Genomic DNA, 14,490 nt, shown 5'->3' with positions numbered 1-14,490 from the left:
TGTCCTGACACTTGGCAATGGGTCTTCACATTCACCTTAGTCTTGAGGTCATTTCATACCAATATGTATCGGGTGGATTTCAATCTCATCGAAATAGTTGATGACAGTCTCATCTTCAGTATTGAGGTCCCGGTAGTTGCTCAGAGACCGGAGGAAGCGGTCCTGGCTGTAGTGGGTCCCCGCTACGATGCTCTCAGGAAGGTTCATCACCCGTTCCTTCAGGAACTCATCCGAGGCATCCAGCACACAAACGAACTCTGGGGAGAAAGAGAGGCTTCAACTTAACCCAAGGATGAAGGGGCTAACTAGCAGGTGCTGGTGGCCAGGCCAGTGCTTAACTCGAAATGTCCGGTTACCAGCCTGGACCTCATGACAAACTGGCCTTATTGCTGCCTCTCACCGAGGATACATACATACAAATCACTGACGTTTCCAGACAGCACCCTGTGAGGCCCAACCAGCGCGTATTTTGTGAGATCTGTTATTTTTCTATTTTTCCCTTTCTTTCCTTCCTTCCCTCCTCTGAAAAAAAAGCAGCAGAAATTGGAAATAACAGATCTCTAATGACAAAAAAAGAGCTAATCTAATACCAAATAGCAAACAGTAGCAAATCTCATCATCGAATAAAAACACATCCGACAACGAAAAGCAGCAGAAATCGGAATTAGCGCATTTCTGATGAACTTGTGCCATCAAGGCCTCCCAGTCAACCCCCACCCCGCCTCTTTCCCAGCACCGCATCTCAGGCTCCCAAGGAGACTAGCGGCTGAGAGAACTGTGGCCAATTTGGCAAATTAATAAAAACAAGGACTTCTCTTGGGATTTTAATTTCCCAAGAAGCCAGCTCTCTTCTCACTTAATGTAATTGGCTAGGAAGCATCTGCCTTCCATCCAGCACAGCGCTTATCTGATGTTTGACACGGGGATCAGATTAATGATGGGGATCATTTCACCCACCTGTGATTTTCTTTTAAACTATGAAAGCAGCTGTTTCTCCAGCTTCTAGCGTAAGTTCAGTGGATATTTGTTGAGTGAATGAATGATTAAAGTGCACATCAGTGAAACAGACTCTCTAGGTGAGTTACTATTCTCAGAGGTTCTTAACACGGTCAGAGTACATGGGTGCCCAAATCATTAACCAGGTGTACTGCAAATAACCTGCTACCTGTAAGAGTCTGGCAAAGCATGGAAACAGTTTAATTTTTATCCTAAAATTGTGTTGGTTCCCTGCAGGCTAAATCCGGCCCATCATCTGATTTTGTAAATCGAGTTTTATTGGGACATTTAAAGATTAATTAATTAAATTGCATTGGTTTGCCATGTAATAATGCCGTTTTCACGTAAATGCATTCTAATAAGATTTCTTGAGTGAGTGAGAAAAGTAAGTGTACAGAGCAGAGCCCAGACCAGAGTGTGCCTACGGGGCAAGCGGACACCCGCTGAATACCAACTGCTTCATGCGTTAACAGTGAAAATAAAGGCTGGGGACAGAGCTCGTGGAGCAAGATCCAAAAAATTCATAACCACAGTCGGCTGCTGCCACTATCCTGACGTATTTTAATTGAGTTTAGATGTTCATCTGTGATCATTTGATTTTCATGAGTGGCTATATTTTGAAAAGGAGAGGAGACAGCTGGACCTCCAAATGCTGGTATACTACTTAAATTGAAATTCTGTCAATAAATTCACTGAAATTTGAATCTAGTTAAGCTCCATGACGTCAGGCATCTAGAAGAAAAGTTAATAAATCTGTTAGTAATCTAAGAATTTTAAAATGCGATGCTGTATTTTTTTTCCCCAGTGATTGGGAGAAGGAAGATTCCAGTTAATGAAACACCACGAACAGTGAGTGATGGACTTGGCTTCCAACTTTCAACAATTTTAGCATGATGAAATATATTTCCCACTGGATGATTTTTTTTTTTTAAGTAAGCTCTACATCCAAGGTAGGGCTTGAACCCATGACCCCAAGATCAAGAGCTTCGTGCTCTACCGACTGAGCCCGCCAGGTGCCCCCAGGTGATATTTTTAAAAGTCCTTTCTCCCTTATGATTCAGAGAGAACTTCAGGATTTTGCAGTACCTTGAGATAATTATTCAGAACATCTCCTGTCCTGGGGAGCCTGGGTGGCTCAGTCGGTTGAGCATCCAACTTTTGATTTCGGCTCAGGTTATGATCTCAAGATTGTGAGATCGAGCCCCATGCTGGACTTCCAGCTCAGCTTGGAGTCTGCTTGGGATTCTCTCTCTCCCTTTCTCTCTGCCCCTCCCCCCCACCCACATGCTCTCTCATTCTCAAATAAATAAATAAATCTTAAAAAAAAAAAAAAGGAACATCTACTGTCCTTGTACTGGCTAACTACGGACAGCAAGTAATAGATTTCTGCTTGGTAAGATTGTCTATAAGAAGGAGGTCACTGTGTTTGGCTATCTGGAGTCGTATGAAAATCTGTGGTTTTTTTTTTTTTTTTAAGATTGATTGATTTATTTGAAGGGGGGCAGAGGGAGAGGGAGAGAGCGAATCTCAAGCAGAATCCCCGCTGAGCCGGACACAGCACTTGATCTCACAACCCATGAGATCATGACCTGAGCCAAAATCATGAGTTGGATGCTTAACCAAGTGAGCCACCCAGGTGCCCCTGAAAATCTGTGTTTTAAAACATTTTTTCCATAGTCATCATTTTTTAAGTAGGCTCCACGTCTGATGCGGGGATCGAACTCATGACCCTGAGATCAAGAGTGGCGTGTTCTACCGAGTCAGCCAGGAGCCCCAAGCAGGTATGACTTTAAACTTGTCTGCTTCAACCACGAGATCTGAACAGCACTGAAGCGGGTGCAGGCTAGCAGCGGTTGTGAAGTGCAGTGATTTACCAAGCGGCGATAACAGCGCCTATGACTGGGTCACCATACATTCAAATGTGTTATCACTCCAATCAAGCATGGAGACTTGTGTTAGTCAGATTTATTATTTTCTGTATCTTACGATGTTTTGAACATCTCAGGGGGACGTTACAGACCTGGAGAGAGCCTGCCTCTTTCAGAACTGGCTAATTCCTAAAGATGGTCAACAGCTTACTCAGGAGCATGGCCCTCATATGCAAGGCGACCACCCCCTTTTACAAATCTCACGCACCAAGCCAGTATTTCCCCTGCCTTAAATCATCCCAGAGCCAGGTACCAGGGAACTAGAGAGCAAAACCCACTGGGACTGGCTTAAACTAGCCAATCCTCTAAAAAAAAAAGCTATTTACTCAGTCCTGCCTTGCCTTTCCCAGAGAAGCCCCAGTTAAGGCAATGGCCTAGCCTTCCCCTTGCTGCTTCCTGCCTCTTGACCAAGCCTAGCACACTTCCCCACTCCACCCAGCATGGTGCGGCACACCCCCTGCTCTGGGGACCCTTCTTTCAATGGCATTAGCTTCTCCTATCCTCACTCAGCCACCTCCCTGTATTAAAAATCCCCTGGGGTACAAATGAGACAATCCTCTCATTTCTTTCAGGAAGACAGAAAATAATGACAATTTCCAGAAAGAGGATAATTTACTAAGAACAGACTAAACACTCCAAACAGATGACATGTTCGACCCGTTTGGACCACGTCCAACAGAGTTAGGGCAGCCCAGTGGACCATGGTTAAGAATCGTGCACAGTTCACATTTGTGATTCCATTTTGTGGAAGGGTTTCACTAATTCTGTGTTTTGGAGGCAGTGGAAAGAGCAAACCGAGTTTGAATTTAAGCCATTCCGTGTACCAGGAAAGTGGTCTTAGGTAAGTCTCTGGGCTTTGGCTTCTGGATCAGGTAACCATGGGAGTAATTCAGCCTGGCAGGACCCTGCAAAAGTTCAAGGAGTTCCTCTCTCTTGTGGTTCTGGGCACAGGACGGACCAACAGTTCATTGCGCTGCCCCAGTGACAGTGTGAGGATTTACAATGCGGTTTGCAATGAATGAATATTGCCCAGAAGTGATAAACTCTAATAAATCAGACAGACCTGGTTAACCGATTTTACTTTAACTTTTTCTGAGCCCAACGCATAATCTGAGACAACCCACCCTTTTGGCATTGCAAGTTCCCGCCCCAGGCTTTAGGGTCCTCAGGCAAACAGTAAATATCCATCCCTGCTGATGACTGCTTTCTGGTGGCCCCAGTGCTTCCAGAAGCCCCATGGCAAGCTGTTCCTGGACCAACGGGAGAGGATTACAGCCATAAACTGACTCCCGTGGGGACTCTGACGCAAGTGAGGCGGGGTGGGGGGGTGTCTGCCCACCTACCCAAGTTTCGACCTCGGGACCTTGGGCTCAGTTGCTGAAAAAAAGCTGTTTTTGTGTTTCCTATGATGATATCTCATGCAAACTGATTTTTAAAAAAAAAACAACTTGAAAGTTCAAGGCAAGGTCACAAGAAATGCCTGCGGGGTACTCAGCAAATTCTTTTTCGTGGAATAAGTTGTTTATGCTTTACTTCTAAGAAGACATTGTGCAATATCTGTGTGTTTACGTGAACAGTGAACTGAGATGCTCTGCACCTGCCCAGTCTCGATCCTGGATTTGGGAAAGACGGGAGAGATAACAGCATGGTTAGCACCTAAAACGGTAAGAAGGGTCCAGTCCCTGGTGGCCTTGCCAACTGACTCAGAAGTCAAGGCATCAGGGGACTGGCCACCCAGTGCTTTGTTCCCAGAGGGAGCGGCCGAAACAAACATTCTCAGAGGGACTTCTGTCCATTTCAGAACTTAGCATTCCTGTATTCCTGATTGCTGCCCCCCATACATTCCCTAGCCTGAGAGTTTATGTTTAAGGGTATCATTTTACCTTTTTCCTAAAAAAGAGAGAGAGAGAGAGATCTGCTTTATTAATATCAAAAAGATGGTTTGGTTACAAAATGGCATTCCATTTTAATGGAAATTTTAAACTTACCGGGTATGATTAGTTTATCAAAGGGAAACATTTTGCCTCTGACTTCTTCTTCCTCCTCCTCGTCTTCCTCTAATAAAACAAAATATACGTTGTTGTGTTTATTACATGCTACCATTATGGACAGCTTGGCAAAAATTAAAATATTTTAACTAGAAAACTAACCATAAATAGAAAAGCATTTATTTTAATCGTCTCTCTGATGTTCAGATTTTAACTGAGTGACTATTACTACAATATGTTGCAACTTATCTGAATATAAACACAATAAAGGAGGGGCATCTGGCCGGCTCAGTCCGCAGGGCTTGTGGCTCTTGATCTCAAGGTTGTGAGTTTGAGCCCCACATTGGGGGTAGAGTTTACACAAAGAAAGAAAGAAAAAGCTTAAAAAAAAATAAAAAAATAAGGGGAGCACTCAAACTTACGACTGAACAGGTCTTTAGCTTGATCATAGGTCTTTGGGAATCCATCCAAAATATAACCTTGATTCCTGCAAGGCATAGATTTCACCTTTTCTTTGATAAATCTAATTATATATTGATCTTCTAGTCGGCCTGGTAAAAAGAAAAAAATATTACTAGGGAGTCACAATCTACATGGGGGTTATCGTCCAAAGTCATCTCAAAAATTGTTGTGTAGTCAGTGTTACTACTGAAAATCTTCTATTTTAAAGTTACAAATACATGGTTTTGCATTTTGAACATGACATGTGAATTTTAATGCACGATAAAATAGGAGAACCCAATGAGCTTGTCAGCAATAAAGAACAGAAGCAAATGCTGATATCTGCAATTCCCAAATACTCAGAACAAGGAGCAAGTGGAGACATCCTGAGTGCTCCCACTTGCCAGCAGGGTTCGCTCAATTCTGTTTTGATATTATGCCTTAATACGTAGCCTTAAGGCATAGTAATAAATGTTTCTGTTGTAAGATTTAGGTGAGATAGTTTTCACGTGTGCTAACACATGACTTAACTAATAGTGTAATAATAGTAATAAATACTTGCTGCATTGGAATACAAATCAAGCTTGGGGCACCTGACTGGCTCAGTCGGTAGAGCATGCAATCGATCTTGGGGTGGTGAGTTCGAGGCCCACGTTGGGGGTAGAGATTACTTAAAAATAAAAAGCAAAAAATAAATTAAAAAATAAAAATCGAGCTTGATCTGACTCTCAAAGGCACAGTTCTCTTTAAAGCTGCAGGAACGAACGCCCTCCCCACCCATCTCTCCAAATGTGCATTCCCGACCTTGGCCCCTCTCCACAGTTCGCTGTCCAGCCTTGGACGCTGTGTTCCCCCAGTTGTGTGGCATCGATGAGGAGGGAGGGGTTTGCTCTACAACTGGCACAATGGTTAAAGGACAATATGATGCAGCTTCACGGCAATATTCATTTATTATTCTATCGTAATCATCAAACAGCTACCATTTCTGAGACAAGGCCCTGCCCTTACATGCTTAACGTATGCATTACGGTATTGTGAGTTTGGCAACTTTGAGTAACTGATCTACGAAGCTCTTTCTAGGGTCATACCATACTTTTAGTTTATCAGTGGGTCTACAATACAAAATAGTTTTGGTCTCTCTTTTTTTTAATTTTATTTTTTATTTTGTTATTTTTTTAAATTTTGTTTTAGAGAGAGAGGCAGGCAGAGGGAGAGAGAATCTTTTTTTTTTTTTTTAAAGATTTTATTTGTTTATTTGACAGAGAGAAAGCAAGAGAGCACAGGCAGGGGGAGGAGCAGAGGGGAAGGGAGGAGCAGACCCCCCCCCAACACACACACAGAGCAAGGAGCCTGACTTGGGGCAGGATCCCAGGACTCTGGGATCCTGACCTGAGCCAAATGCATACCCTTAACCAACTAAGCCACCCCAGCTCCAAGGGAGAGAGAATCTAAGCCCAGCAAGCAGCTCGACATGGGGCTCCATCTCACAACCCTGGGATCATGACCTGAGCCGAAATCAAGAGTCAGATGCTTAACCAACTGAGCCACCCAGGCATCTCGGTTTTTGGTGTCTTTTAATCACTGGATTAAGGACAATAAAATGATGTCATTAAAACACTTCTTCTTTCTTCTACCTCTCATTGCCCCATGACTCATTAAGCAGTAACTGATTCAAAACTAATTGTGTCTTCCAGAAATTTAAATGTTAGGGCTGAGACCAAAAAAAAAAAAAAAAGAAAAGAAAGAAAGAAAAAGATAATCAAAGGCATTATTTTGCATAATGAAATTCCTCGAAATGATTAGACATTACTTCTCACTAAGGTTCACTGTGGTGCAAAGAAATAAAGCCAAATAAAATGTCGAGGGATTCAGCAAAATTCAAAGACAAGTTTTATCTAAGCAGTCTATTTCTGACTTTCAAAGGTTCCATTGCTGAGGCAAAGACACATAAATACTCAGAAATGAGGCTTCAGGCCCCTCCATGCATCCCCTGCTTGATTTCAGCCAGCCCGCTTTGCCATTCATTCCTGTTTCTGAGCTGAAGTGTTCAGTATGCAAGAAGGGGCATCTAGCAGCAGTTTCTGATAATTACGGAATGTGAGTACACAAAGGGCCAAGCCCAAGTAGCTCTCTCTAGAGAACTGTGACCTCCTAGAGATACACCCACAACCTTGGCAATGGGGAGCTCCTTGGAAGGGAACTGTCACTTCTGCTTTGAAATGAAGGAACACAGCCCTACCGGACAGCCTTTAAAACATCACCTGCTTTTTTTTTTTTTTTTTGAAGTCTATCTTTCACATTCAAGTAATATCTTTTTTAAAGATTTTATTGATTTTTTCGAGAGAGAGCACGAGTGGGGGGGCGGGGAGGGAGGGGTAGAGGGAAAAGCAGACTCCTCACTGAGCAGTGAGCCTGATGCGGGACTTGATCCCAGGACCCTGGGATCATGACCTGAGCCAAAGGCAGATTCTTCACCGACTGAGCCACCCAGGTGCCCGAATTTTTATTTTCAAACTCACAGAAAAGTTGAAAGACTAGTCCAAAGACCATTTGGAATCCCACCAACTAGTTTCGATAATCCCACAATGCTTTTGAAATACATAACGTGAGCATAAAGAATCGGCAACCGGTACCTTCTGGTCTAACCCAGCCCCTATTTTGGCCGCATCGTCAGGGGCTGACCAGGGTGGAATTCTCAGGACGTGGAGGCGCCCCACCGCGGGACTGTGAAATTTGTCTCGTTGGAACTGTCAGAGTCATTTAATAACAAATTGGGTCATGTGAGGGAAAAGGGAGCTGACCTCTGACCTCTGACCTGTGTGTCCTTGCTCCAGCCATGCAATTTCTATGTAGGTCTGTGCAGGTTGCTCAAAGGTCTTGTTTTGTCCAAACAGAATCAAGGTCCATGTCCTAGTTTCAGGTAAATACGAATAGGGAGGATTTGGGGACAAACTTGAGGAAGAAAAAAACCAGAACAAAACAACCTTCCTGAGGTTAAAGGGGACTGAAGGAACTGTTCAATCTGGTAGGAAGCGGGTGGGTGACTGCAGGCCACTTCCTCTGCCCCCCTCCAAGGTCCCTTGAGGCAGAGGCTGCTGACCCGGCGTGGCCTCTCCTTACATGTGGGGGAGAACAGAGCCGGCTGCCAAGGACAGGCCCCTCTTAAGCTAGAACAGCACAGCGACTGTCTTCGGCTCGGCACTGAAATTCTTGTCAGCCATGCTCACCTCCCCTGGGGCTGGAAAGGGCCCTGGTGGCACTTCAGACCATCCTGTTACACACTTTGGATACTATTTTTGGGTTCTTGCAAAGACCAATTACATGTCTCTGTCCAATAAACATTGTTCAGGGTTTGTCTCATCCCGTTAGCCTGAATCCTACATGCTCTTCCCTCTCTTCTTGGGGTGGTGTCGTTCACCATTCCCAGTGCCCTGGTCTGGCCTGAGACCTCGGGCTTCTGGTGTATAGACACAGGGCTGTGTACACCTGCAGACCCCTTACAGTCCCAGCCCTCCACCCTCTAATGTGGTCTTGCCAGGTCTCCTTCCACAGGTGTCCTTGCAAGGAATGTCTTATCTTGGGTTGTTTCTCCTCCCTCAAGTGGTGGGAGCCAGGATGCTGTTAGTCTCTCTAGAATCAGCACACCGGCTCCCAAGTATCTCACAGGTGAGACAGAGACCATGTTTTATCTCAAAGTATGAACTGCGTTTTCTACAGTGAGTAGAGCATGTTACTCTTGATCTCAAGGACATGAGTTTGAGCCCCATGTCAGATATAGAGATTACTTAAAAAAAAAAAAAGGGTCGCCTGGCTGGTTCAGTCAGAGGAGAGCACGTGATGCTTGATCTCAGGGTCGTGAGTTCAAGCCCTACATTGGGTGTGGAGCCTACTTACTTTTAAAAAATAAATAAATAATTTTTTTAATTAAAAAAATTTTTAAAAAATAGGGGCGCTTGGGTGGCACAGCGGTTAAGCGTCTGCCTTCGGCTCAGGGCGTGATCCCGGCGTTCTGGGATCGAGCCCCACATCAGGCTCCTCCGCTATGAGCCTGCTTCTTCCTCTCCCACTCCCCCTGCTTGTGTTCCCTCTCTCACTGGCTGTCTCTATCTCTGTCCAATAAATAAATAAAAAAAAATTTTTTTTTTTAAATAAACTGGGTTTTCGATGTACCTTCCTTTCCCTCTGGGACGTCTCTGGGATTCTAAATTCCATTTCCTCCTGGCCCAGCCCATACCAAAGCAGGAACCAAGACACATATAACCAGCTGCCTGCTTGAAATGGACATCCAGTGTGTGCATACAAGCCCATGTTCCCCACCCCTGAACGCCAGACTGGAGTGGCCTGGGGCAAGGAGAGGAGGGGGAGAGATACCTTCAGAGGAAGGTGTGGAGACGCTAGAATTCTTGAAGATGAGTAGCTGGGGAGAGGACCACCTGTAGAGGACAAAGGGCCGGAAGACCAGAGGCAGGGAGGGCAGTCAAGAGCTGTGCCCCAAGGAATGCAGTGGGTGGTCCTCAGTGGGAGGGTCTGCGAAGGGCAACACCAGAAAGGAGCCATCTGTCACCCAGGATCGGCTTACGCCTCTGTCCTCCTTCCCTGCTTCCACCTGCCCAGCCCAACTCTGGAGGATCAGAAGCAGCCACCAGCAAAGATGAGAGGAGGCAGTAAGAGGGAAGAAGCCAAACGTGCTTGAGAGGGTGGCCAGGGGAGAAACTCCGTTAGCTCAGAGTCTGATGGTCACACATTGGACTCGTCTATGAATGATACCAGTAAAACCAGTTTGATGGAGGATCTCGACTGTCTATAGAAATCAAAATGAAGTGGTTTTCGTTTCCGAATAATTACACTCTTTTTCTGCCAAGTAGCAAGGTCCCCTGGAAACGTCTAAGTTCAAAACACAGCTTATAATTATTTGATTGGAATGGACTTCTTAGAGCATGAACAAAAAACGAGACTACTTACTTATTATCTAGGAGTTGTAATGGAACCAGCCTGAAACTCTGTCCAGGGTGGGGAAAGAATGAGTCCAGAGATTGTGTTTAAAGCAACCCCTCACTCTGATGAGTTTGCTTAACAAACTGGTTGGAGTTACCCAATGAGTAAGGACATTTTTCCATTTATTTGTATTTCTTCCTGCATGTATTATGACTCCATATAATCCATCCATTTTTTTTCTATTAAGGATTTAATGATTTTCTTATTAGTTTGCCTGAGCATTTTATATATTAAGGATATTAAGCCTTTATCATATTAGTGGCAAATATTCTTTCCTGGTTTGTCCTTTGCCTTTTAGTTAATGATTTTTGATGCTTATAAAATATTTATGACTACACATTTGGTCTTTTATTATTATTAACTTAGGTAGCTCTTTCTGGTGATTTTTTTTCCTCCGGAGGACAGGGGGATGAGACTATGATCAAAATTTCTTTGTTATATTTTCTGTACTTTAAATAGCAAACAAGTAGTCTTTTATAACAAGGACACAAAGCCTGTTAACAAGAGCAGCCCCATGCCACGCACGCTACCTGCGTTTTGCTCCATGCTTTCCTTGATGCCATCCAAGAGCTCCTGCGCATCTTCCACATTCTCCTCCTCTTCCTCCTCCTCACCTTCTTCTTCCTCTTCCCCTTCATCCTTAGGTGTGACAATCGCCTCCTACATACCACAGGGATATTCAAATTAGATGACGCCCCACACAGATCTGCTACTCAAAAATCATCTGGCGAGTGATCCTGGAAAAGGCTGGCGTCCAAATAGGGAATACGCTCACCCACAGTCATTGTGCAAATTGTCAGGATGGGTGTATCTACAAAGATGGTTGAGAGCCTCGAGGTTTCTCTTACTCTATTTTAGGAGAAGAATCCATTTCTGTTTTAACACCAGAACTGCTTAAGAATCAACACTTTTCTGGGTGTCAGGTTGTATCTTACTTGAAGGAAACACATTTTGTAGAAATTAAGACTTCAAGTAATGATTTAAGGAAATATACCATAGTGGCTGCCACTTCCAATAAAATGATAAAAAGCAGTTAGCCGAGGGGAGGTTGGGATGAATAGACAGAGCACAGAGGATTTCAGGGCAGTAAAACGACTCTGTGTGATACTATAATGGTAAGTACATGTCATTATACATTTGTCCCAACCCATAGGATGTGTAACACCAAAAGAAACCCTAAAGTAAACAATGGGCTTTGGGTGATAACGAAGTGTCAGTATAGGTTCATCAGCTGTAACCAATGTAACTGTTCTGGTGGGGATGTTGATAATGCAGGAGCTTCAGCGTGCAAAAGGTAGGGGATGGATGGAAAATCTCTGTACGTACCTCTCAGTTTTGCTATGAACCTAAAATTGCTCTAATAGTCTCTCCTTTTTTTTAGAGAAAGGAAAGTGTGTGCATGCACTCGAGGGGAGGAGGGCCAGAAGGGGAGAGAGAGAAAGAGAGAAAATCTTAAGCGGGCTCCACACCCAGTGTGGAACCCAATGAGGGGCTTGATCTCATGACCCTGAGATCATGACCTGAGCCAACATCAAGAGTCGGGAGCTTAACCAACAGAGTCAAGAAGGCACCCATTCTCTCTCTCTCTTTTTTTTAAAGCAGTGAATAAATAATCTGATACTACTCAGAGAAACACACATCAAGAATAAAAAAACCTAAAAAAAATTGGGGTGCCCGTGTGGTTCAGTCAGTTAAGCCTCCGACTCTTGATCTCAGCTCAGGTCTTGACCTCAGGGTGGTGAGTTCGAACCTCACACTGGACTCCACGTGGAACGTGGAGCCTACTTAAAAAAAAACCCAAAACTAAAAATGTTCCAGTCAACAGAGAGAATATAAGACATATTTTTTAGCAACAGCTGGAAACAGACTAAATTTCAAGGGCACCCCATGAAAGATGCTTCCACCTCACAGAAGAAAGTCCTGTGGGATGCTCTGTTTTCCTAACCAGGGCCAACAACAAAATCCAATTAAAATAACAAATCTCTATGCAGGATGCCATGTAAAATTAATTGCTTCCTTATTACAAGACTAAGAAAAGCATTTTTTAAGATATAAAAATTCCCAGTGAAGTAGTTAGAAATGTTACCAGTTTCGCTATGGCTTCGGAAATAACATCCTTCAATTTAATGTGATGCAGTTTGTAGTGCTTGGACAAGGCTTCGGCGACACTGGATTTTCCCACAGCAGGAGGACCCAGGACGCAGATCTTGATCGGCTGCAAAAGGAGAACAAGGACCTCCAGTGAATTACGAACAGTCTGTGGCTTGACAGAGTGTTTTTCACTTCAGGGGGGCGCCTTTCCTGAACGTCTCTGGTCCTGCGGGCTTACTCTCCCCTGTCACGCCTCCAGAGCCACTTCCTGCATGGCCGGCCTCTGTGGTCGGTGCCACATCGTCCTCACAGTGCTGCTCCCCATCAGGGAGGGGCCATTCCTGCTCATTCTTAGTAAGCATCTACTATGTGCACCGACTGGCCGTGGGGGCCACAACGCTCACCGAGACGTGCTCAGGCCATACTAGAAGCACTAAAAGAAAGAAGTACTAAAAGTGCTAAAAACAAAGTACTTAAAAGTACTAAAGAACAAAGTACTTGAGCATTACACACTACCATGTCACTCTTTTTAAAATTTCTTATTTAAAATTCAATTTAATTAACATATTGTGTACTGAAGTACTAAAGGACTCAAGCATTACACTAAAGCACTAAAAGTATTAAAGAACAAAGTACTCAAGCATTACACACTGCCATATTACTCTTTCTAAAAATTTTTTTACTTAAAATTCAATTGAATTAACATATAGTGTATTATTCGTTTCAGAGGTAGAGGTCAGTGATTCATGAGTTGCATCCAACACCCAGTGCTCATTACATCCCGTTCCCTCCTAATGCCCGTCACCCAGTTACCTCAGCCCCCCACCCACCTCCAGCAACCCTCAGTTTTTTTCCTAGAGTTACGAGTCTCTTATGGTTTTTCTCCCTCTCTGATTTCGTCTCATGTTATTTTTCCTTCCCTTCCCCTACGTTCATCTGTTTTGTTTCTTAAATTCCACATATGAGTCATATTACTCTTACAAAAACAACAGAGACAGAGAATTTCTGGTCCAGTGGGCGGGGACTTAGATCACTGCCTCATGAACATTGCTTCTGGACTGGGTCTTTAATCATACTTTACTTTTTAGCACAGTTAATTTATTCTCGTTTTTAAAAATATACTCATTAAAAAAAAAAAAGCGCCACCATTTCTTCTGCTGAAACTTGCTTGAATGTTCCAGAATCTCTGTGACATTCATAACCAGGGAGTAAATGTTTATTTTCAACAGAATTCAAAATATCAGTAGCGGTCATTTCTTGCAAAGTGGTCCAAACAGTTGTGGAACTGAAGCCTCGTATTTTGTCAGGCAAGTTAGTAACGACAATCGGGCTGGTGGAAGAATTCCCATTGGCGGAGTGTCCGTGTGCTTAAAGGTTATATAATTTCAGCCACCAAGTTGGCTGTGGTTATTATTACTACCATTTGACGGACAAGGAGACCAAGGCTGTGAAGGAAATAAACAGGGACATTGCAGGGGTGCTGGGTGACGATGCTGAACATGGCTGTTCTCATCTGCCAAGGGACACTTTCGGGACGATGGTGATGACCAAGGTCATGGGCAGGGGGTGTCCAAGAAAGCAGCTCAAGGTGAGTCTGGATGGGCAGGGCTGTGCCCCTGGGAGGACCTGGTGCATTCACCACGGCCTGAGGTCCAGCTGCCAAGCGAGCACGTTCACGAGCACCATTCTGTCCACACACCGATGGCAGATCTGTCTCCTGGGGTGGGCGCACCTCAGCCAGTGAAAAACCAGAATGGCAGTTTACCTGTTCAATAGTGAAAAGTATGACTGCCACGGGACTCAGAACTCCAAGCACACTTGTCTGTACATCTGCTCCCTCGGACAGATGGCCACGGAGGCTTGTTGATGAGCGTCGTTGGAACATGAAGAGTTCGATGAATGGGCTATTCAGTGGCATCCGGTCACGGAGGCTTGACGCATCTGTCTGCAGCAGGGACCACCTTGCCTTGCTAAGGGGACCGGAATCATGGACGCCCTTGGCTTAAGACTCCATGTTTTGGGATGTCACTGGTATGGCACTGTCTACCCCA

At 44.3% G+C, this 14,490-nt stretch overlaps 1 protein-coding gene and 1 long non-coding RNA gene across 2 annotated transcripts in view; one reads left to right on the top strand and one right to left on the bottom strand.

The window, feature by feature from the left end:
- The window catches only part of AK7 (adenylate kinase 7), a 56,255-nt gene that overhangs the window by 8,186 nt on the left and 33,579 nt on the right, over positions 1-14,490 (bottom strand). The window contains exons 11-15 of the mRNA XM_045815775.2: positions 12,435-12,563; positions 10,879-11,008; positions 5,335-5,463; positions 4,913-4,981; positions 60-257 (exon numbers count right to left, since the gene is read on the bottom strand). Coding sequence (XP_045671731.2) covers positions 60-257; positions 4,913-4,981; positions 5,335-5,463; positions 10,879-11,008; positions 12,435-12,563 — 655 coding nt within the window. The remainder of the gene's footprint in view (positions 1-59; positions 258-4,912; positions 4,982-5,334; positions 5,464-10,878; positions 11,009-12,434; positions 12,564-14,490) is intronic.
- On the top strand, positions 3,576-12,549 carry LOC123803930 (uncharacterized). Its single transcript, XR_006783001.2, has 3 exons — positions 3,576-3,765; positions 4,502-4,588; positions 12,486-12,549. It is a non-coding gene; the product is annotated as an uncharacterized LOC123803930 (long non-coding RNA).

This window comes from Ursus americanus, chromosome 26 (assembly GCF_024610735.1).
Source record: "Ursus americanus isolate L20-20 chromosome 26, mUrsAme1.1.p, whole genome shotgun sequence".
NCBI lineage: Eukaryota > Metazoa > Chordata > Mammalia > Carnivora > Ursidae > Ursus > Ursus americanus.
Note: the sequence above shows the minus strand (reverse complement) of the source record. Positions and strands in the feature narration are given on the sequence as shown.